Source organism: Danio rerio, chromosome 12 (assembly GCF_052040795.2).
Source record: "Danio rerio strain M-AB ecotype USA chromosome 12, GRCz13ab, whole genome shotgun sequence".
In the NCBI taxonomy this organism is placed as follows: domain Eukaryota; kingdom Metazoa; phylum Chordata; class Actinopteri; order Cypriniformes; family Danionidae; genus Danio; species Danio rerio.
The window spans coordinates 3247016-3272500 of NC_141032.1; the positions used below are offsets into that span (position 1 = coordinate 3247016).

The 25485-nt window shown below is 32.8% G+C and overlaps 4 protein-coding genes across 18 annotated transcripts in view; 3 read left to right on the plus strand and 1 right to left on the minus strand.

Moving 5' to 3' along the window:
- Positions 1-3011, plus strand: part of mms19 (MMS19 homolog, cytosolic iron-sulfur assembly component) — a 43500-nt gene extending 40489 nt beyond the window's left edge. For 3 of the 6 annotated variants that reach the window (XR_015503522.1, XM_087275199.1, XM_087275201.1), the window contains 2 exons: positions 541-578; positions 676-1246. Coding sequence is in view for 4 of the 6 variants with exons in the window: in XM_087275199.1 (XP_087131325.1) it covers positions 541-571 (31 nt within the window). In the remaining 2 variants the exon portion in view is untranslated. 6 annotated transcript variants of the gene reach the window in all.
- The window catches only part of frmpd2 (FERM and PDZ domain containing 2), a 451768-nt gene that overhangs the window by 345512 nt on the left and 80771 nt on the right, over positions 1-25485 (plus strand). The window lies entirely within an intron of this gene.
- On the minus strand, positions 2840-24778 carry zdhhc16b (zDHHC palmitoyltransferase 16b). 9 transcript variants are annotated; one of them, XM_087274751.1, is made up of 11 exons: positions 22007-22162; positions 13252-13492; positions 12890-13084; positions 11084-11172; positions 9733-9761; positions 9497-9630; positions 9184-9264; positions 7676-7761; positions 6947-7070; positions 5666-5736; positions 2840-4256 (listed from the first exon to the last, which is right to left on the minus strand). In XM_087274751.1, the coding sequence occupies exons 2-11, from the start codon at positions 13486-13488 to the stop codon at positions 4154-4156; spliced, it is 1149 nt and encodes a 382-aa protein (XP_087130877.1). In that variant the 5' UTR covers positions 13489-13492; positions 22007-22162; the 3' UTR covers positions 2840-4153.
- The window catches only part of prkar1ab (protein kinase, cAMP-dependent, regulatory, type I, alpha (tissue specific extinguisher 1) b), a 16939-nt gene continuing 14700 nt past the window's right edge, over positions 23247-25485 (plus strand). Inside the window, 1 exon segment of one of the 2 annotated variants that reach the window (NM_001017732.1) lies at positions 23247-23339. The gene's annotated coding sequence lies outside the window, so the exon portion shown is untranslated. 2 annotated transcript variants of the gene reach the window in all.

Below are 25485 nucleotides of genomic sequence, written 5' to 3' on the forward strand. Positions count from 1 at the left end.
GGTTCGAATCAGCGACCCAGCAACCTTCTTGCTGTGAGGCGACCAATCAAATGCTCTCTAGTATCTGACATGCCCCGCCCCCTTCAAGACGCTCTCTTTTGCTTTGCATTTGCTGCACTTGAGAGCTGCCGAGCTGTGATTAAAAACCAAACGCTATTGGCTGTTTGTTTGTTTTTTCAAAAGAGGAGGAGCCATCCATGTTTTACTTGAGATCACACTTTAAATAAATAACTGCACATTTATAGCACTTGACAGGACATTTAAACATTACAAAAGACAAATTAAACCTTCATTTCTATTATAAAGTTGATGTTTTGAATCTCAGATCTTGATGAATGACTTTAAGAAAACGTTCCTGCTAAAGTGGGTGGAGTCATAGAGCCACGCCCTCTCTTGCCACAACATCACTCCTGACCAATGGGAGTTTGTGCCAAAGCTAACTATTGTGTGTTAAATGAGGTCACAGTAGTTTTATTCTTTAATTAAAACTGAAATGTTCTCCTGTTAGACGGCATCTGATGCGACTTTTCTCATCTGCAGGTTTTTGTTAGGAAGTCCTGGTGGAAGATGAACAACAGGTCAGTGCTGCTATCAAACCAAGAGCCCAGAACAGAGATGATCACCGCTCACAGCCTTTCATTTTACTCCTCTATCCTCTTTTTTTTAATGAGTTAGTCCTGTTTGGGCATAGAGATTGCTCAACAAACTGCGTAAACTGAAGCCCTTTTCAGCCGGACCTTCAACAACTAATGCTGAAAGGAGAACACCTCCACTCGTCTTTACAGGAACGCAAGTCTGATGCAGAAAAAACAACCCATCGCCCTGAATGTGCCGTCGACGGACCTTATGGTAGGATTTGTTAGTCTGTTGTCCATTTTCGCAAGACTAACCTAAAAGTCTAACGGAGAAAACTGATGCCAAGAATATAAAACAGTATTTAAGTGTCAATAAACCTTTTGTAAATGTGTAGATCGTGACAAACTTGGGATTTAACCTGGTCTGCTTTGAAGGAAAACGTGAAGACAGATGCACAGCCAGTCAAAACCTTTTCAAATTGATTTATAATGAGCTGATTCTGCCCACAAAGGCTCATTTATTGAACAAACATACAGTAAAAATGGTGGAATGTTACTGCAATAATAAATAACTGTTATTTTATTGAATGTACCTTAAAATTGAGTTCATTCTAGTGATTTAAAGCATGATTAGTCTACATAATCCTTAAAATATTCTGCTCAAGAAGAAATGCAGTATTATTCATTTTTCTTCAGCTCAGTCCTTTATTTATCAGGGGTCGCCACAGTGGAATGAACCGCCAACTATTCCAGCATATGTTTTATGCAGCGGATGCACTTCCAGCTGCAACCCAGTACTGGGAAACACCCATACACTTTCATTCACCCTCATACACTATGGCCAATTTAGTTCAATTCACCTATAGCGCATGTGTTTGGACTGTGGAGGAAACCCACGCCAACATGGGGAGAACATGCAAACTCCACACAGAAATGCCAATTGAGGCAGCCGGGACTGGAACTAATAATTATGGCATAGTTTTAAAACTTTTAATATAAAATAATCCTAAAAGACAAATATCATTAGTGATTTAATACCGATATTAGCCGATCATCATAGAACATCAAATCTGCATATTGTAATGATGTGTAAAGGATCAGGTGACATTAAAGACTGGAGAAAAGTCAGCTTTAAATACACTACCTGACAAAAGTATCGTCGTCGATCTTATTTGTAAGAGCAACAAATAACACCTTGATTTCTAGTTGATCATTTGGAAAAGTGGCCGAAGGTAAATTTCTCTGATGAATCATCTGTTGAGCTGCATCCCAATCATCACAATACTGCTGAAGACCTACTGGAACCAGCATGAACCCAAGATTGTCATAGAAATCAGTCAAGTTTGGTGAAGGAAAAATCATGGTTTGGGGTTACATTCAGTGTGAGAGATCTGCAGAGTGGACGGCAACATCATCAAGACATTTGTGCTGCTCATTACATTACAAACCACAGGAGAGGGACAATTCTCCAGCAGGATAGCGCTCCTCATACTTCAGCCTCCACATCAAAGCTCCTGAAAGCAAAGAAGGTCAAGCTGCTCTAGGATTGGCCAGCCCAATCATCAGATATGAACATTATTGAGCACTTCTTGGGTAAGATAAAAGAGGAGGCATTGAAGATGAGTCCAAAGAGTCTTGATGAACTTTGGGAGTCCTGCAGGAACACTTTCTTTGCCATTCCAGATGACTTCATTAATGAGTGATTTGAGTCAGAGATGTATGGATGCAGTCCTCCAAGCTCATGATGGAGTCAGACACAATATTCACTCTGTCTCCACTGCAGCAGGACTTTATATTCAATACTGGACATTATTTCTGTTCAGTCACAAGACTTTAGTCTAAGCAGAGGCAGACCTTACTGTACTAATAAAATATTTAACAATCAAGACATGATCATATTTTATTTTGGTAAAATAAGCGTAATCTAGAGGCCTTTCATATTACCACTTCTGACACCAAATGATCAACTAGAAGTCAACTTATTATTTGCTGTTCCTAAAACTTGGATAGCCGACAAGACTTTTGTCAGGTAGTGTAAATAAAATCTGAAGCTAAATTCAATAATAAAGGAGTTAATTAAAATTGTAATAATATTTTATATCCAGTGTGAACTGTATTTTGGATCAAATAAATGCAGGCTTGGTGAGCAGAATCTGCTTCTTTTAGAATGTTTTTTACCGATGACAAAAGCTTGACTGGTCGTGCACATCAAGTCCAACATATTTTATGTTTAAAAGCTGAAGATATTAATGGTGTGGTCAGAATTTCCAACTAGAAACTTGTTTTATTGCTGTTTTTTTAAATCCCAGCAGTTCATCTGTACAGTGTTTGCTGAGCTGGCATTGATAGATGATGTTACAAACGATTCGCATATTTACAGCAACGTGTCATACAATAAAAAAAGGTCTTAAATCCTGAAAACACGCACACACAAAACATTGGTCACTTGCTTGTTTACCAGGGATCCAAAAGTCTCAGGACTTTTAACACTTAGTAAAAATGTTGTCAGGAAATTATCAGTTGTTGTCATGAGACTGGAGTTCAGTTCTTAAACAGCGCTGATTTGTCATTGTGTTCACATGCTCAACAGAAATGACTGTGATTGGCTGTAAAGGTCATCAGTTCATCGAACTCATTACTGTTTACTGAGTGTAGCCACAGATACAGGAACATTGGAGCGTTTTAAAGGCGAGAAGATCAGCGGGGGCTTCATGTATCAACGCTGCGTACGCACAACTTTGCGTACACCAGGTTCCACGCTCGCGTTTAGCGGTGAGTTCGGTGAACTGATGACTTATTCAGCCAATCACAGTCATTTCTGTTGAGCATGTGAACACAATGGTAACTCAGCTCTGTTTAAGAACGAGCCCTAATGTTAGTTGGATATGGAAGTATGATTGGTATTGAGTTCCAGTATCATGACACATTAGTTCAGGTTTAGTTGCAAATAAGCGAATCTCCAAAATAAAATTAATGAACGGCTTAATTGCAAAAGTTCGTCTAAAATATAATAAATAAACTTAATAAATGTATAAATAATAACATTTTATACCAATTTTGACCATGATATTACTTTTTTTTTTTTTAATTCTGAAATTTTAATTCATCATCACGCATGTAATGTCATTTATACAGTAATTAAATTGAAAAATCATTATGAAATATCCAATATGTAGCTTTTTTCCTCCATAGTCTCTGACTTCTGGACCCCACAGTCACAGCTTCTGTACATCTAGACCTGTTTCATAAACAAAAATAATAACAATATAAAATTTTCAAATATAAAACATAACAAAATGCAACGCGCGGACCACTCTGGAAATGTTTGGACATTCAGATAGGAAGTGAAGACAGGAGTTTGTTAAAAACACAGCGCTCAAAGATAAATGATGATGATGATCATCAGTCTTTAAGTTATATAAAAGATGGAAATATTCCACAGATGTCACTGTCAAAAACCTTTGGCACCAAGTACGACGAGGAACTCGGCACATCTAGAAAAAACACAGCATCTCACACTGCAGCAGAAACACACACTTGATATAAAGCTCCTCATTTGAGTGTGTGTGTGGGTGTGTTCATATGGCGGTGGTGCTGCTCTTGTAAGCAGGACAGTCCCATGTCAGGCCATCTCCAAGAGGAGGATGAGTTGAGGGCAGGAGGACACGCCACAGCCAATCACTGATGAGATACAAAAAGTACTTTAATTTTACATTTCTGATCATAAATAGTTTTAATAACTCATCTCTAATAACTGATTTATTTAATCTTTGCCATGATGACAGCACATAATATTAGACTAGATATTCTTCAAGACACTTCTATACAGCTTAAAGAGACATTTAAAGGCTTAACTAGGTTAACTTATGTTAATTAGGCAATTCATTGAACATCAGTGGTTTGTTCTGTAGACAATCCAAACAAATATAGCATAAGGGGCTTATAATATTGACCTTAAAATGCTTTTCAAAAATTAAAAACTGCTTTAATTGTAGACGAAATAAAACAAATAAAACTTTCTCCAGAAGAAAAAATATTATAGGGAATACTGTGAAAAATTCCTGAATCAGTTCAACATCATTTGGTTAACAATTGAAAAAGAAAAAAATATTGCACAGGAGGGCGAATATTTTTCCTTTTTACTGTATATACACACTACACTACCTGACAAAAGTCTTGTCAAAAGTGGATCCCAGTTGTGAGAGCAACAAATAATAACTTGACCTCTAGTTGATCATTTGGGAAAGTGGCTGAAGGTGGATTTTTTTTCCTGATGAATCATTTTAAGCTGCATCCCAATCATCCCAAACACTGCAGAAGACCTTCTGGAACCAGCATGGAGCCAAGATTCTCATAGAAACCAGTCAAGTTTGGTGAAGGAGAAATCATGGTTTGGGGTTACATTAAGTATGGGGACGTGCGAGAGATCTGCAACATCAACAGTCTGAGGTATCAAGACATCTGTGCTGCCCATTACATTACAAACCACAGGAGAGGGCGAATTCTCCAGCAGGATAGCACTCCTCATACTTCAGCCTCCACATCAAAGCTCCTGAAACCAAAGAAGGTCAAGCTGCTCCAGGATTGGCCAGCCCAGTCACCAGAAATAAACATTATTGAGCACTTCTGGGGTAAGATGAAAGAGGAGGCATTGAAGATGAGTCCAAAGAGTCTTGATGAGCTCTGGGAGTCCTGCAGGAACGCTTTCTTTGCCATTCCAGATGACTTTATTAATCAGTGATTTGAATCAGAGATGTATGGATGCAGTCCTCCAAGCTCATGATGGAGTCAGACACAATATTCACTCTTTCTCCACTGCAGCAGGACTTTATATTCTATACTGGACATTATTTCTGTTCAGTCACAAGACTTTAGTCTAAGCAGAGGCAGACCTTACTGTCCTAATGAAATATTTAACAATCAAGGCAGGATCATATTTTATTTTGGTAAAATATGTGTAATCTAGAGGCTTTTCATTTAAGCCACTTCTTTATATATTCTTTATATGTTGTTCCTAAAAGTTGGTTCGCCGACAAGACTTTTGTCAGGTAGTGTATATGTGGGAAATAATAAAATATTTAGCATCTCACCTTCCTTTTTCCACACCGAAAAATATCCTCCAGTTGTTGATTCTTCCATGATGGTACGGGTTACGGAAAAGCTGTGAGAGTTCATAACACAAAAGGGTTAATAAAAATGTGAAATGACAATGAAAATGTGTGTGTGTGTGTGTTTTCATTCTATCAAATATTTCCCAAATGATGTTGAACAGATTCAGGAAATTTTTCACAGTGTTTCCTATAATATTTTTTCTTCTGGAGAAAGTCTTATTTGTTTTATTTCGGCTAGAATAAAAGCAGTTCTTAATTTTTAAAAACCATTTTAAGGCCAACATATTAGCCCTTTTAAACAATATTTGTTTCCGATAGTCTACAGAACAAACCATCATTATACAATAACTTGCCTAATTACCCTAACCTGCCTAATTAACCTAATTAACCTAGTTAAGTCTTTAAATGTCACTTTAAGCTGTTTAGAAGTGTCTTGAAGAATATCTAGTCTAATATTATTTACTGTCATCATGGCAAAGATAAAATAAATCATTAGAGATGAGTTATTAGAGATGAGTTATTAAAACTATTATGATTAGAAATGTGCTGAAATAAACCCTGTTTAACATCCCTTGGGAACCATTATAAAATAATAGTTTCACAGGAGGATTAATAATTTCATCTTCAACTGTATATATTGAATCTAGTATGTATAATATTAGCATTATTAGTGTTTGCAGTACTACAAAAATTTGGAGACTCATTTTTTCATTTGCATTATTTGCTGCTAGAACAAGAACAACAAACTAATATTAATAAAACTAATAATGAGCATAAATAGTAATGAAAACCGCAGCACTTATGCAATCACACAAACATTTCTAAAATCTATTGTTTTTATTATTATTATGTATTTAATAATAGCAAATATTTATCCAGCTACTTTTGTCCTGCTAAGTTTGCATTAATTGGTATCGAAAAATGAAGAATGAAAAAAAAAATTAATAGAAAAACATAGAAATAAGTCCAAAAAATGTATTATAATAAATAATGTATTCAAAACATTGTATTTATAAATATAAATGTATGAATAACAATAGATATTATTAATAATAACTATGCCAATTATCGGCAAGACTAATATTTCTAACAACAAAACCAGAAAATAGAAGAATGAAAATGAAAAAATGAAAGCCAAATAATAACAGATGTGTGTTTTTTTTTTTATAAGTTATTGATTGCATTGTGCTGCTAGTTTCAGAAAGGCATTTGTGAAGTGCTCTTCTCTCTCCTGAGTGAGTGTGTTTGGTCAGCTCGTACTTTCCCCCTGAGTTTGAGTCGTCGTCTCTCCTTGCGGTTGATGTGTCTCTCCACGCTGGTTTCTCCTCTGGTGATCAGAATCGCGTGCCACAACGTCAGAGCGCCCAAAGCCACTGCCACTGAGCTGAACACACACACACACACTCATCATACTGAGGACATTACATAGACTTCCACTATTATATATCAGGTTACAGATTAAGGCAGCACAATATATGGTTTCAGCATCGATACCACAACGTGCACATCTGCAATAGTCACATCGCAGGGTCGGCAATGTTGAGTCTGGATTATAGTTGACAACAGAATTGTATTTATAAGGATTTTAAATGAAAATCTTTACATTTACTTGTCCTGTTTCTAGTTCTAATATCTACATTTCAAAGCGAAAACATAATTATAAACACACACACGCATGCACACAATGTTATACAGCTATCTTTATGGGGACTTCTCATTGCTGTAATGATGTTTTTACTGTACCGGCTGTAAATTCTGTCCTCTACCCTCACATTTACCCTTAAACTCAACCCTCACAGGAAACAATCTGCACATTACATTCTCAAAATATGTAATTCGGTGTGATTTAAGAGCTGTTTTCTTTATGGAGACCAAAAAATGTCCTCTTAAGGTCAAAAATGACTGGTTTTGCTATATTTGTGGGAACATTTGGTCCCCACAACACACAAAATAAAAGCACACACACACACACACACACACAGATCTCACCTGGTCAGCACCCACAGGTAAACCAGACTCTTGTGAACCATTCGTTCCTGATGAGTGAAGGCAGGTGGAGGAGTTTGATACGAACTCTACAACAATAATATTAATAATTAATAATAAGATACATGCTCAAATCACTGTTTTAGAACATAATCATACTGTTATATAATCAACTATATATTCCTAATAATAAAGTACCACTGCAAATCTGGGGTTGGTAAGAATTTATAAAAGTCAATTTATTTGATTAAAAATACAGTAAAATATTATTACACATTTAAATAACTGATTTCAATCTTAATATAATTTAAAATTGTAATTTATTCCTGTAATTCAATGCTGAATTTCCTGCATCCTACTTCAGAAATCACTCTAATACACCGATTTGATTATCAAGATCAATGCATTATTATAATCATCATCAATTTTTAAACGTCTATTTATTTATTCAAATACAGTAAAAATATTAATATTGTGAAATATTATTACACATTTAAATAACTTGATTTCGATCTTGATAGATTTTAAAATGTAATCAAAATAATAGCATTTACTTGAAATGATAAATGTCAAATGAATACCTCTATTTCTTGTGTTTAAATCAAATCTCACTGACCCACAGGCATCTGAACATTAACAACATCTCTGAAGACTAAAACCATCAGATCTACTGTAACAATCCTACAAATGTACTACATGGCTACAAACATTAAAGGAACAGTTCACCCAAAATTGAACATTTCCTCACACTCATGAATTTCTTTCTGCCGTTAACCACAAAAGAAGATACTCTGAAGAATGTTGGGGAGAAAAAAAAATCCATTAGCTTCAAGAGTAACTCAAAGACTGCTTTTTTCCAGAATATCCTCCCTTTTTGTTCAACAGTAGAACGAAACTCAAACAAGCTTGAAACAAGCGGAGAATGAGGAAATTAAAGAATTGAGATTTTTGGGTGAACTGGCCCTTTAAGAAGAACTAGTGATTCTTCCTCTACTGTCTGTGGCTGCAGGGTCACTGGGCAGAGCCGAACACTAACTACAGTTTGAAGTGGTTCATCACCTTTCATCAAAGTTGTTCTGAAACTATTGAACAAAACCCAGAATGAAGCCACAGCTGCTGTCTGGGCTTTCCATGTCTTTCTAGACCTCCCTTTCTTCATGTGTTCAATACTTTTTCCCTCATCTTATTACACAGAACTTCATTTGTCAACTAAATAGTTTTGTTTTCTTTGCCTATATGGATTTCTTGGGTTGTTACCAACATCTGGGGAAAATTTCAAGTCAACAGCACCTTTAGAAATACGTTTCATTGCTTATTTCTCCCACAGTGCAAATAGTCAACACCATTTCGCACCACAGACCTCCATTTAACACAAAAATGAAAAATGCTTTGCGGAAATCAACGTGTTTTAACCACAGAACATTCTTTACTGTAAAAACATGTGAGAAATGTCAGCTTTTGCCCTCAAGGAGTTTTGCCCAGTGAACCTGCAGCCTCTGTGAAGCTTCTACCTGATGCTGGAATGAGATGTAAATAAGCCCCGCCCCTGGCACCGCCTCCCCCTGAGAGGCTCCGCCCTTATACCTGCCTGACTACACAAATACACACACACACATGCATATAAGCCCACTGTAATGAACACATAAAGGCTTTCTGAAGGAAACATTCTTATATTTAGCATTAAGATGATCAAACATGACAGTCTTGTTACAAATTCAACAGGAGTTGCCACAACGGATTGAACCTCCAACTATTCCAGCATATTTTGAGCATGATTAGGCTTCATAATCGTTAGAATATTCTGCTCTAGAAGAACTGACTGACCTCGATGGCATTGTAAGCGTCCAGGAACATGTCTTTGGCACTGATGCTGCAGTAGACGCAGCCCATGGTCATGAAGAGACAGAAACTGAAGAAGTAGCGGTGGTTGAAGTGACCCACGCAGTTATTCAACCAGGCTGAGCGGAGGATGTTAAGACGGAAACACGCGTGCAAAAACACTTCATTTCATCTACACATCGCAAGGTCAGTTTTATTTAATGGTGGATTCGGAAGGATACGACAGTGGTGGTCCATTTTCAAAATACAACTGTAATGGGAAATAAAACAACAGCACAATATTAAAAGTTTTTATTAACACATATATATATATATATATATATATATATATATATATATATATATATATATATATATATATATATATATATATATACATACACACACAGTATATACAAATGAAGTCAGAATTATTCGCCCCCCTTCGAATTATTATTTGTTTTTATATTTCCCAAATGATGTTTAACAGAGCAGGGAAATTTTCACAGTATGTCTGATAATATTTTTTCTTCTGGAGAAAGTCTTATTTGTTTAATTTTGACTAGAATAAAAGCAGTTTTTAATTTTTTATGAACCATTTTACGGTCAAAATTATTAGCCCCTTAAAGATACAACATAGATTTAATAAACAGCAACATTACATACACGATAAGTATATGAGACATCTCTCAATCGCCCCCCTCCCCCCTTTAAATGTATTTATTTACTTATTTATTTTTATCTTTTGTAGTAATTTATTTAATATATTTTTATATTTAACTTTAACACAATATATATTGTTTTAAAATAAAACTGTGCAATTTTTTGTCCTTTTAAGTATCCATCTGTTTTGGATAGTAACATATAGATGTTGTTTCCTTACTGACTATTTCTGAGGCATCTCTGATTTTGTGTTGTGTTCTAATTAGTTAAAAAAGTTTAAAAATGAATGAATTAAAAACTATTATGTTTAGAAATGTGTTGAAAAAATCTCTCTGTTAAACAGAAATTGGGGGAAAAAATAAACAGGTGGGCTAATAATTCAGGAGGGCTAATAATTCAACTGTATATATATATATATATATATATATATAAATTAAAACCAGACATGAAAATAATGAACTTTCAGAACTGGTGATTATTTATTACATTACCTCTTATTCATTAATTACAAAATCCAAAAATATCACAATAGTTAAATTAAATTGAATCTAATTTGACAGTTATGATGATTTTTTTATCAATTACACATTTCATTTAAAAAAATTACATTTTATTTTATGTGATATATATTTTTAAATGTTACTTAGAAAAAGGAATTATTTCTTTTTATATTAAAATTATTGATGTAAAAAATGTCATTAATTTTTATCCAGTATTTACTAAATTGTTAATCCACATGCTGCCACCAATGTTCGTCCATCGTTGTTTTTTTTTCTTATAAAAAATGTTTATTCATTTATATTCATTCATTAATGAGTCTGACACACTGCACATGAGAAGAGTTCAGTCCTGGTGTGTGTGTGTGTGTGTGTGTGTGTGTGTGTGTGTGTGTGTGTGTGTGTGTGTGTGTGTGTTGTGTGTGTTGTGTACCTGTTGCAGATGCTGCAGTGATGAGTTCGGGCTGGTTTGGGAACTATACATTTTTTACAGATGGTAACAGTCGGAATATCAGTCTTTTCCTAAAAGAGAAAACAGAAGCACAAAACAAACACTAATGAAAGATTCACTCCTAAACACACACGCGCAAAGTAAATCAACCAACCCATCTGTCCATCCATCTCTCCATTCATCTATCCAACCATTAATTTATCCATCCATCCATTCATGTTTACTTATCTATTCATTCATCTACCCATCCAATCATCTATCCGTCCATCTATTCAACCAACCACCCATCTATTCATCTCTATCCATGTATCTGTCTGTCCAGCTATCTATCATTCCATTCATCTGTCCCAATATTTAACCATCTATCCTTACGCCCAGCTTTCTAATCATCTCTCCATCCATCCATTTATCAATCCAGCTATTTATCCATCCATCCATCCATCCATCCATCCCTCCGTCCATCAGTCTGTCTGTCTGTCTGTCTATCTATCTCTCTGTCTATCTATCTATCTATCTATCTATCTATCTATCTATCTATCTATCCATCGGTCTGTCCATCAGTCCATCCATCCGTCTATATGTCTGTCTGTCTGTTCGTCCATCATCCATCCATCCATCCATCCATCCATCCATCCATCTATCTATCTATCTATCTATCTATCTATCTATCTATCTATCTGTCTATCGATCTATCAGTCTGTCCATCGGTCCATCCATCCGTCTATATGTCTGTCTGTTCATCCATCATCCATCCATCCATCCATCCATCCATCCATCCATCCATCTATCTATCTATCTATCTATCTATCTATCTATCTATCTATCTATCTATCTATCTATCTATCTATCTATCTATCTATCTATCTTTCCATCGGTCTGTCCATCGCTCCATCCATCCGTCTATATGTCTGTCTGTTCGTCCATCATCCATCCATCCATCCATCCATCCATCCATCCATCCATCTATCTATCTATCTATCTGTCTATCTTTTTATCTATTTATCTATCCATCCATTGATCCATCCTTCCATCGGGTTTGTCCATCGGTCCATCCATTGGTCCATCCATCAATCCATCCATCCATCCATCCAGCTATTTATCCATCTATCCACTCGTCCTGCTATCTATATATCTGTCCATCCATCCATCCATCCATTCAGCTGTCCATCTATTTGTCTATCCATCAATCTAGCCGTCCAGCTATTTAACCCGCCACACATCAGTCTGTCTGTCTGTCCAGCTATCTAGCCATTCGTCCCTCTATGCATGCACCCCGTCTATCCAACCTTTTCATTGCAATTTTCCCGTTCACTTTCTAAAGATTTGTTGTTTTATTATTTTTATACCTATATCAACCGTATTAACTGTACAATTTTATTGAAGGCATTTATGTTCCTTTATTAAACTAAACGAGAATACTAATTTTAGCTTAAAAATAACATTAGCTTTTCCCAGAGATGGGTTGCGGCTGGAAGGGCATCCGCTGCGTAAAAACTTGCTGGAGAAGTTGGCGGTTCATTCCGCTGTGGCGACCCCGGATTAATAAAGAGACTAAGCCGACAAGAAAAGGAATGAATGAATGAATGAATAACTTTAGCCCATAAACACATAAGCCATCTCTTCTGCAATTTATTTTTGACAACAGGAGTTTATTATTGTTTGTGCATTGTGTTTTACTCAACTGCATAAATGTAAACTAAACACATATGGCTTCCTTAACATGCAAAACACAGCTCACTTCAAATGTGAACTAGACTGTGCAAAAACAAGTGTAACGTGGTGCAGCACCTGCGGAGGGAATCCGGGCTGTGTGGTCGTGGCTTTATAGTAATGAAAGACGACCATGAGCAGATTCCAGTGGCCATAACACAGATGCCAGAGGATCCAGTGAACGGGATATGAGCTGAAGATGATGGGCAGAACACACAGATACACGATAACCACCACTGAGCTGGTCAAGGCCATCACCAGACACACAAACACCTGGATGGAGGAAACACACACCAGACATCATAACAACTTCCACGTTTCTTTCTAGTGGCGATTTCTCAGTTAAATTTCATTACTTTGCAATTGATTTGAATAATTAATAACAACAACATGTTTTAATTCGAATAAAATGCTGTATTAAAAAGATGAATGTTATGTACCACTCCGAACCAGCGGGTCATGTTGTCCACTAGCCAGTAGATGGGCTCAAACATACAGTCCAGCACCGTGTCTGAATTGGTCTGGACGTTGTAGTAGAGGGACTTCAGCACCACCATCCCATAATTCCACAGGTCTCGGACTCTGCTGCGCTTTCTGTGTCCCCGACGAGGACAGAGTCTGAACCAGCGCAGGAAGAGACGCATGATCCTGGAGACGGACCACCTCCAGCTGCGCATCCCCCTAAAACCCATGCACGCACACACAGACACACACAGTAAATAAGCAGTGATTAAGAATTGACAACAACCACATATTACCTAATTAGTTGTTTATAACAGTCAAATAATGCATTTTTTTCTTATTAGTTTTCTTATTATTTTATTATTATTATAAAATATAAGAATGAATTTCATTCCCAATAAAAGGCCAAAAAATTAACATAATATAAAATACACACACATTATAAAAGGACATTTTTGATGGCCCAAAGAAGTCAATTAAGCAAAAAAATAAAAATAAAATAAATAAATAAATTACAAAAAAAAATATATATATATATATATATATATATATATATATATATATATATATATATATATATATATATATATATATAGTATTATTAAAGTTTGTATTATTATTGTTATAATTAATATTGCCTAAAAAAACAACAGTTATTATGATAAATTTATAATTAATTTATAATAAAAAAATACATTAAAAAAATAAATATATATATATATATATTGTATTATTAAAGTTATAATTAATATTGCCTAAAAAAACAACAATTATTTTGATAAATTTATAATTAATTTATAAAAAAAAAATGAAATATATATATACATATTATACATATTCAGAATATTACCTAAATGTCAATTAATTATCAGCGTTATTGAATTTAATGTATCACCTGAATTAAGTGTATCAGTTGTATGTGCATTGACACAGACAATAAAAATCCAGAAAAATAAACAATATATATATATATATATATATATATATATATATATATATATATATATATATATTTAATATTTTAAAATATCTATTAAAAACAGAATGATTTACATACACTTAAACACACAACATATTCCAATAAATAAACTAAACTAAACAAAAAAATGAATCATTAAATAAATCATTTAAATAAAGGCAAAACATAAGCCAAAAATAAATGCACTTTTTTTAAAATGAAATGTACAAATAGGAAGACATTTCAAGAGAATAACAAATATTACAAATACAAAAATGCAATTAAGTAAACAAAAATCAGAAATAAACCACAAAAAAAACCATACTTAACGATCTACAATGGAAAAGCTAAATAAATGAGTAAATCAATTCATTTTAAGAAAGCAGATAAATACTATATAAATTAGTTAATAAAAAATAAATGAACTGAGAAATGTCTTTTAAGCTCACATGATGTGCAATGCAATCCTTATCCAACTCTTATTTTTACAAACTTTTTAAAAGTAAAAAAACAAAACAAAAATTGTTCTTTTATTTATATTTGTATTTTTATTTATTATATAGTAAACCAAAATGCACATGCAGAAGACTTTCTATTAATTATACAAAAAGGTTTTTCCAGAATATTGCCTAAATATGTCAATTAATTATTATCGATATCGAATTTAAAGTATCGGTATTGAATATTTTTGATCGATAGTATACACATCTCTAGTTAACACGCTGTGCACATATATTGAAGATATCCCATGATATTCCATATAAACAAGTGAATCACTAAAAAAATAATCAGTTATTAATTAAATTATAGGAAAAAAATGAAAAGTGAATGAGTAAATAATTAATATTTTATTGAATATTTTTTTTACAAATATAATAAAAAAATGATGTATACACTGACTTAAATACAGAACATATTCCAATAAATAAGCAACAAATAAAGTATTAATAATGATTAATAAACCAAAATGCACATACAAATGATTTTACATGAAATGGACAAATAGAAAAGTTTATATACGAGGGATTCCAGAATATTGCCTGAATGTGTAAATTAATTATTATCAGTATCGAATTTAAAGTATCAGTATCAGATATTTTTGACCGATATCCCTACACTGAAAAAAATTATGTCTGCCAAATTGTTGCAAACTATTTATATGGGCTGAATTTAAACAAACAAATTAAATGTAGTAATGTTCAACTTGTTTGTTTAAATTCAGCCCAAATAAATTGTTTAAAACCACTTAACTTTAAAAAATAATGTAGTAAATCCAAGGAATCCTCTCTGAATATTGTTTTTTCAGTGTAGCTGTGCAGTGTGCACATATAATGAAGATATCCCATGATATTCCATATAAACAAGTGATTAAATAAAAATATTAATTATTATCTATTATTAATTTATTTTCACAAAGACGATAAAAATCCAGAAAAGCAAATGAGTAAATATTTTTTTCTTTAATATTTTAAAAAAATCTAATAAAAACTGAAATATTTACACAGACTTAAATACAGAACATATTCCAATAAATAAACTAAAATATTAATAATTAAATAAATCAATTAACCTTATGTTTAAAATCAACCAAATTGCACATGCAAAAAATAAAAATAAAATTATGAAATGTACAAATAGGAAGACATTTCAAATACAAATACAAAACTGCAATTTAGTAAACAAAAATCAGAAATAAACCACATAAAAACACCACACACTAAATATATTACAGTAAAAAAGCTTAATAAATGAGTTAGTTTATCAAGTAATTTTAAGAAAGCAGATAAACAATGAAATAAATAATGAGAAATATCTTTCAAGCTCACACGGTGTGCAGCAATCCTTACCCAATTCTTATTTTACGAACTTTCTCAAGCGAAAAAAAAAGGAGCCAACAAAAACTGTTCCTAGCTTTGCACACCAAGACAAAACCCGTCCTTCAGCCTGATCTACTCCAGCACTGAGACCCTACACACACTCACTCTCACACACACGGCGGCATTAGTTTGATTAAATAAAGCATGTCCAGATCAAACTACCAGCTCAGCATTATCAACTAATGTCCAATGCAGGACAGAAAAAAACACACGCTAAATATTTGATCACGTCCTTGGCAGTTCACCTTATGTAACAAACAACAACCAACTTAAGAAAAGTTTCAGGTCTCCAGAGCAATGTAACCCAGCACTGGATGCACTTCCTCAGAGGATAATAAGAGTCCATCTGATACGGCCAGAGACTGATGAAAGTGAGGATTAGTTACAAGACTGCAGGCGCATGTTTTTTTTTATTTTTTTATTTGCATCCCATATATACGAGCACAAGCAGCATCTTTTTTTTTTTTTCCAAAGGTCACAGGTGGAAGATGAGCTCGTGGTGAAGAAAACAGCATGACATGAGAAGATGAGCTCAGTATATACATTTGAATATAACGTAGAATAGGGCTGGGCCGATCAATCGTATTAAAATTGATGTCGATAACGATGATAAGCTCTGGACATTTTTACTCGATACTGATCCAATGAGACAATCATACAGGAGAAATATGCAACAAAAGGAATCTATAATTGTGCTCATATTACAGATTCACTGATTTTTTGAGCGCTGAAAATTAATGGTGGAAAAAATAGGTCATGCTGCGTCACCCGGTATTGCTTAGTACACTCGTTTCACTTTCCCGCCATGCAGCAGTTCTCTTTCCTGCCAGCAGTATCCGCCTTCAGTCATGATTGGGATACTCTTTTAAAAGTGGAAGCATTAACAACTAATATAATATACAGCTGAAGTCAGAATTATTAGCCCCCTGAATTATTGGGCCACTTGTTTATTTTTTCCCAAGTTCTGTTTGTCGGAGAGAAGTTTTTCTTGACACATTTCTAATCATAATAGTTTTAATAACTCATTTTTAATAACTGATTTATTTTCTCTTTGCCATGATGACAGTACATAATATTTGACTAGACATTGTTCCAGACACTTCTATACAGCTTAAAGTGATATTAAAAGGCTTAACTAGGTTAATTAGGTTAAGCAGGTTAGGGTAATTGTTATTGTATGATGATGGTTTGTTCTGTAAACAGTCGGAAAAAAATATATAGTTTAAAGGGGCTAATAATTTTGTCCTTAAAATGTTGTTGAAAATATTAAAAACTGCTTTTATAATATCCGAAACAAAACAAATAAGACTTTTTTTTTCAGAAGAAAAAATATTATCAGAAATGCTGTGAAAATTTCCTTGCTCTGTTAAAAATCATTTGGAAGATATCTTCAAAATGAAGAAAAAAAAAATCGAATAATTCTGACTTCAACTGTATATAACATTACCGTTCAATATAGAAATAACTATCGACATTGTATTTTTGCCATTTTGCCCAGCCCTAACTTAGAACATGTTGATCAAAATTCCTATACATTTTTAATAATAAAAAAACATTATTCTTACTTAAAAATAAGGATTGATTGAAAATATAAATCTAAATGTGTGAGTGTGTGTGTCAAACCGGACCATTTTTATATTCTCTAGAACAATTGAAAGGGACCAGAAAAATATTAATTTGTCAACATGTTTTGTACTTAAAATGTGGAAAATAAACACAAAACTTAAAAAAGTAAAACAGTATTGACAGTATACAACATACTTTGTGGAAATTCTGGGAATTAAATTGCACAATCCAAAAGAAATATTGCTAATCAAAAGGATAAGATATGTCTCTCTATAGAACAAAAACGATTGGCTATTTTATTTGACAGTTTTGCATTTATGAGGAAAAAGTGTCATCATGGATGTGACAGATGTGAAATTGCCACTTGTGTGACTTTGGTAAATCAAATATAATTGTTTGAAAACAATGACAGAATTTTTTTTGAGCATTTCTAAAAGTACTGTAAAGTACAAGAAAACACAAAAAAACATAAAAACGGTTTGCATATGTTGGTGAAATCTTACTTTTTTTTTTCATGGTAAGGTTGACATTTGCATGGAATTGCTCATATATATATGTATATATGTACTACATGTATGTATAGTATATATTGTAAAAAATATGCAATATATATTCATATAGAATTTGTAAATTAATTTTTTAATAGAATAAAATTTAATTTATACAGAAAACTTTTTATTTATGTTTACATATATATATTTATACATAATTTGTATTAGACATAAATATTTTATTGATAATTATTTATTGTTTTATTGATTGATTTAATTTATATAGGAAACTTTATTTATTTTTTAATTTATAGACTAAAATAACTCAAACAAAAATAATAACTATCTAGACTTAAATAATAACCAATAATAACAATTATATATATATATATATATATATATAAAGATGGATAGTCACTAAAAACTATTGTTTAAATAAAATATAAATATATGTTTGTGTTATATTAGCTTTTTTATTCAGATTAAAGAACTCTGAAATGTACAATATCCAATCAAATGCAACCATTAAAAACTGGTCCATCCATATAAATGATCAAAAATATAAAAATATAATAATTATTCATAAAAAGAGGCATTATACATACACACACACAAACACACACATACATGCATATATAATACTAATATTTGATCATTAAGTATTTATTAGTAAACAGTATTTACTTTATTAAACTGCATATAATGCATATATCAACATAATTAATAGTGTATTATCACTAAAATCACAACTAAAATGATTAATAAATAAAATGAAAACAAATACACTTGTACTGTAAATATTATATTTTGTTCAAATAAATAATCATGTTTTGCCCTTAAAAACTAGCAATTAATTAAGTGATTAGGTGTTATTAATATTCATTATTAGGTAAATACTTCAAAAGCATCCATCAAAATAAGAACACAAAACAATAAACTAATTTTTAAAACGTAACAATAAAAGCAAATTATGAAAAAAAAACACAAACATTTATCTAAATAAATGACAAATTGTTCTATGGAGTAACAGGATTGATTTATGTGTGCCTACAAGCACTTAAATATTAAATATTCATGATCCTCTCAATGGTATGCTGGCAGACTTAATTAATTGAATATATTCTGAGGAACGCAGATGTCAGTATAACAGCTGGTCTTAAAATCGATGATGAATAATGAGGCTTCAAGTGCCTAAAATCTGCAAAAGAAGATCTCTTTTTATGGACTTACAACATAAAAGCGTGCTCGCAAGTGAATTTCCTTCTCCCACAAAAGTAAGGAGCTTTGTACTGTAATTGGAAAGGATTAACCTGTGTCACGTATTACAGCAGAAACTCTCACATATCCTGTTAGTACATTTACTTAACGTTACTCATGCACTCTGAGGAGCATTTCAGGACATATACAATGAATATATATATATATATATATATATATATATATATATATATATATATATATATATTATACTTATTACAATAGAGCCTTAAACACTATTGTTTCCTCGTTCTCCTGTAAATCCCATACGTGTAAAATGCAGGAAAAAAATCAGAACAAACACATACTGTTACATTGCACATGGGATTATTAATGCTGTGTGTACGCCCAATGTAGCGTTTGATTGGTCACAACTTTTCCTAGTGACATTACAATAATAATCTTCCCCATTATTTTTAGGTTTATGGGCGGCACGGTGGCTCAGTGGTTAGCATTGTCGCCTCACAGCAAGAAGGTCGCTGATTCAAGTCCCGGCTGGGCCAGTTGGCATTTGTGTGTGGAGTTTGCATGTTCTCCCCGTGTCCATGTGGGTTTCCTCCTGGTGCTCTGGTTTCCCCCACAGTTTAAACACATGCACTATAGGCGAATTGAGTAAACTAAATTGGCCGTAGTGTATGAATGTGAATGAGTGTGTATGGGTGTTTCCCAGTACTGGGTTGCAGCTGGAAGGGCATCCGCTGTGTAAAACATATGCTGGATAAGTTGGCAGTACATTTCACTGTGGGTACCCCTGATGAATAAAGGGACCACGCCAGGTAAATGAGTGAATGAAGTTTAAGACTATATTAATTAAGTCTATATTAAACTAACTATATATACATATATGTGGGACTCTTATTTTGAAAAACGGAGAAGCATGGAGACTAAAATCTGAACGTAAAATGTAGGATATATGGTTTATAAATTTATTCAACGGCACTCTGACATCGAATAAGGTCTTTTTAATTGATTTTTTTTTTATATTGTGAAATTTGCAGAGTAAGATTGTAATGAGGCAACAAACACATGTATAACTAAAACAACTTGAATGTTTAAGGTGAGATACTGCAGGCAAACAGTGTTTTAACGCAGCCGTCAATTTAGAGATTTTTGGCTTTTTCAGTCTAACGTAAAGAAAACATCCAAAATTTACTCTTTAGTGTTTCTTTTGTCCCGCTTTATTGATTTTTGCCGGTAGATAACAATAAAATTTTTATGCATTTTTTTAACAGTGAGCCATAAATGTCCATTTCAGCAACTCAGATACAACAAACTATACATTTTTATACATGTTTTCTTAAAGTTTTTACAGTTGCCTATGTCCATACATAATATGTCTAAATATTTATTTACAACAGCTTACTCTACAAAAAAAAAAAAAAAAATAATAATTATATATATATATATATATATATATATATATATATATATATATATATATATATATATATATATATATATATAATAGCTGGCTGTATGCTGCATTCTCTGAATTATATATTCATCAAAGGCGGCAACACCAAAGCTCCAAAAATACAATTGTATTATATTAAAAAAGCTGAATTATGGAATGATAAACAAAAACAACAACAACAAAAAACACTTGACTGTAATAATGAGTACAAAAATTAAACAAAACTTTGAAATCTGACCTCATAAACGTTTACATGTTTGTGCCAGAACCTAATTCTTAACTATTTCATTAAAGACTGCTATTTGATTATTTTTTAACAAGCTATTCTTAATGTAATCAATCAAATGTGTAAGTACGATACACACACACACACATATACATACATATATATATATATATATATATATATATATATATATATATATATATATATATATATATATATAGACATAGACACACACACACACACAAAAAGATAGATAGATAGATTTTATACCTATTATATATATATATATATATATATATATATATATATATATATATATATATATATATATATATATATATGTATATATATATGTATATATATATATATATATATATAGATAGATAGATAGATAGATAGATAGATAGATAGATAGATAGATAGATAGATAGATAGATAATACTTACTAACCTGCAGTGTTCTGTCTTAAAAAAAGAACCACTTGAGTGTGGTTAAATGTTATTTTTTTGGAAAAACTAACCTTTTAAGTGGGACAAAAAGCAAACATGCTCATGCAGTCATAATAGTTGAGACCAGCTGTAAGTCTATTGAAAGTCTATGGTCAGGTTTGCCATCTGTCTGCAGTGGAGCAGCACGGAAACCCACACTTGACCTGGTTCTGCAGTCATGGTTATGATTGACACCTTGTAACACTGAGACACTGTAGTATGAGCTCAGGTGTCCAATACACTTTCACTTCAGACCACAAGGTAAACTTTCCACTGCAACTGGAACAAATACAACCCGGGGAACAAACTAACAGCCTAATAACAGTAAAATGAACTTTAAAAATCATATGACAGTACAGAGAGTGACGTGTTTGTAAGTGGATGAGCAAGAAGATGCACACTCAGGTGAAACAATTGTCCAAATTCAGCATTAATACACTTTCAAATGATACGTACCGAATCTGGTGCCGTTAAGTTAGTCTCCCGAAGAGTTTTGTAACATGATTCAGGTCATGTTCGTAGGAAAATTAAGCATATTGAGAATTATCACTCACACTGAATATATCGTGCACCTCTAACCGCTCTGTTGGTTCAGCGGCACTTGGATGTACTGAATAACCAATGACACTTCCGGTGTTTACCGCAGATTTTAAAAATAAAAGTCGCGACTTTAGGTCACTGTTGACAGGTTTTCGGATGGAGAAATATTATTTTTAATTTTAGCGAAATAAATTTTTACCGACATCAATTAAATTTTTTAATTGTATCTTTTTGTATCTGTTAACTTCATTTACGATGCATATTTAATTGTCGTTTTCTTAACTGATTTTGCACTGAGAGATACATTTTGCACATCTCCATTTCAGCAGCTCTTAACGTTAATAATGTTTTCAATTTGGGGTTTTATTTAAGCAGTGTGTTCCGTGTGCTTGTGGTCTTTAAGGTTGCCTTTTTAACATTTTATTTAAGCTTTTTTGTGTGTGTTTTAATATAAAAAACGAATTATATAAACATGGTTACCCTGAACAGTAGAGCAAAATGAATAAATAAATAAATAAATAAATAAATAAATAGAATATATTCAGTTGCTGAATGTGTTGACAAGGGTTGCCTTTGTTAAATTGATTGCTTTTAATTGAACATCCAGTAATTTAGCCAAAAATAAGAGTCCTTCATCAAAGTCATTATTGCTTTTAAGTTAGTTAATTCCTCACACTATCTTTTAATTTTATTTTAATTTTAAATCTTGATTTTGTTTTACATTTAAAAAAATGACGTTTGTGAATATAAAAATAGCCAATTAATTGTCCAGGGTTTTTAAGTAACATTAATTTAGCCAATAAAAAGTCCTCATTGCTTTTAAGTTAGTTAATTCCTCATATAGACTCACAATATCTTTTTATTTTAATTATACATCCTGAAAAAAGGCTTATATTTACACAATGTACGTTTGTGAATGAAAATTAGCAAACAAAAAGAGTTATGAAATACGCTACTTTCATTTTAAAATTAATATTAATCAAAGATAACACTCTATATGTAAATTCACAATCGGGATTTGCATAATATTTGATAAAATCAAGCATGTTACGGTAAAATGTTAATGTGTGAGGGCGTCTTTAAGGTTGCCCAGGGTTACAGCTTCCATGTATTGACGTCAATGGCAGGCTTTGATTGGTGTTTTACCGTTTCCGGTAGGCAGAAGACAGTGCGCCTGTGAAGAAGAGAGGTGTTGTGCGTCTGTAAATAACGGAATAACACAGAACCCGAGTCGCGTTATAAAGGCTCGGTAAGTAGTAATAATACTTTACATGTCATGTTTTGTCGAGTACACGTCGCTTTAGACATCTGTAGCGATCGCTTAACGCCACAAATGACGTTTGTTTATGCTACAGATAAAGATGGCGACCACTTAACGGCCTTCAGTTCGATATTTAAATGTCATCTCATTTTCAAATATGATTTATTTCACGTTTTATATTAGATGTGCTTGTATATTTTATATTAGATATTCTATATTAGAACATCTTTAACGTTCTCGTTGTCTTTAGACTACGGTTTTAGATAAAAACGAATTATCCTGTAACTCAAAGGGGTAGTTCACCCCAAAATTGTAAATTTACTCATTATTTACCTACCCTCAAGGTGGTTTCAAACCTTATTGAGTTTCTTTTTTCATAAACACAAATGAAGATATTTTCAAAAAGCTGAAAACCTTTAACCATTGACTTCCATAGTAGGAAAAATAAACACTTATGGACGTAAATGGTTACAGGTTTTCAACATTCTTCAAAATATCTTCTTTTCATTTCAACGGAAAGAAAGTCATAAAGGTGTGAATAGGGCTGCACAATGTAGCATCGATATCACAATGTGCGAATCCGCAATAGATGCATTACAGGATCTGCAATGTCAAGTTAGTTCAGAGCACATGAAGTGATTGCAAAGTTTCACCCTAATGTAATGGTGTGAAAGAATGCGTTTTCAAGACCTGTGATTAAGATTTCAAGTGAACTTAAACTATTTGGGCACAAGAAATGATAAAGTCTGCCCCTTTAACAAAGAATGAATGTGTTTATTTATACAATGAAGACTCCATGCAGAGTTATTTTACATTTGATTATTGAATTTCTGTACCTCAATACACCATCAAAAACCATAAAGTGCTGTTTGTTTAATTTCTTTCACTGTGCTATTGCACTAATTAGTTTTTTTGGGGAAATTTTGTAAGTTTTATGCAGATGAGCTTACCTACAAAATCCAAATCAAAGGAGAATGATGAGCTATCTTGTGAAATTATGTCCATAATGCAATATAAATCGCAGAAAAAGGAAATATTGCATAGTCCGTTTTCCCAATATCTTGTAGCCCCACTGAAAAACATTATTCAAAGATGATTCCTTGGATTTACTCAATTTTTATACGTTAAGTGGTTGTAAACAATCTAACTGTGTTGAATTTAAACAAACAAATTAAGTTGAACAATATTTAATTAAATTTGTTTGTTTAAATTCGACACAAATAAATTGTTTGCCACAGTTCTGCATGCAACACTTTTTTCAGTGATGGTTGTCGTAAAATGATGACAGAATATTGTTTTTTAGGTGAACTTTACCTTTAAGGCAGGGGTGTCAAACTCAATTCCTGGAGGGCCGAAGCCCTGCACAGTTTAGTTCCAACCCTGCTCCAACACACTTACCTGTAGGTTTCAAACAAGCCTGAAGGACCAATTAGTTTGATCAGGTGTGTTTAATTAGGGTTGGAACTAAACTGTGCAGAGCTGCGGCCCTTTTGAAACTGAGTTTGACACCTGTGCTTTAAGGTGTTTCAGTATTCTGAGTTGTTTTTTGCTAAATGTGTCAAACGTAACATTAAATTGAACGTGCGCAATATGTCTATTCGCAATAGTAAACAGAAAACAGAAATGTGCGCACATCTAAAAAATCTCGAAGGCAGGTGCTCGATCAAAAATAAACATTGTAGCTAAAGATCAAAAGAAAATCAATCGGTCGAAACGTTGAGTGATATTATAAGAGCTATCGTGGCACTGTGTCTATCCGCAATAGTCACATGGCAAGATATGCAATGCTGAGTTAGCATTATAGTTTATCATACCAGCAAGCACAGGTCAAAACACATGACATTTCTGGAGTCGCTGCAGAATTGAGCCACAATAAAGTAAAAGTTTGTCATTTGTATGTGTTTTTAAGGCTCGTGACTGTGTCTTTAATAAAGTTTAAGAGCACAAGAAATTATCATTTTAATACAGATTAATTTTATTGGATTAATTATGAAAACTATGCAGGGTTTTGCATTTAATTGATCTACCTGAAAGCCATTAGTTATTCCCACAAATAATAAAGAGCTGTTTATTTCACTTTAATCTTCACTCCATTGTGTTTTTTATCAGTAATCTACAATCATAAATAAATACA

Excerpts from the sequence above, each read along its gene's own strand:
- zdhhc16b (XM_087274751.1), bottom strand. The coding sequence starts at position 13,488 with ATGCGCAGCTGGAGGTGGTCCGTCTCCAGGATCATGCGTCTCTTCCTG. Across the intron at positions 9,762-11,083 it reads CACTGCAGCATCTGCAACAG|TTGTATTTTGAAAATGGACC; the intron begins GTACACAACACA and ends TTCCCATTACAG. Across the intron at positions 4,257-5,665 it reads TTCGGTGTGGAAAAAGGAAG|TGATTGGCTGTGGCGTGTCC; the intron begins GTGAGATGCTAA and ends GTATCTCATCAG.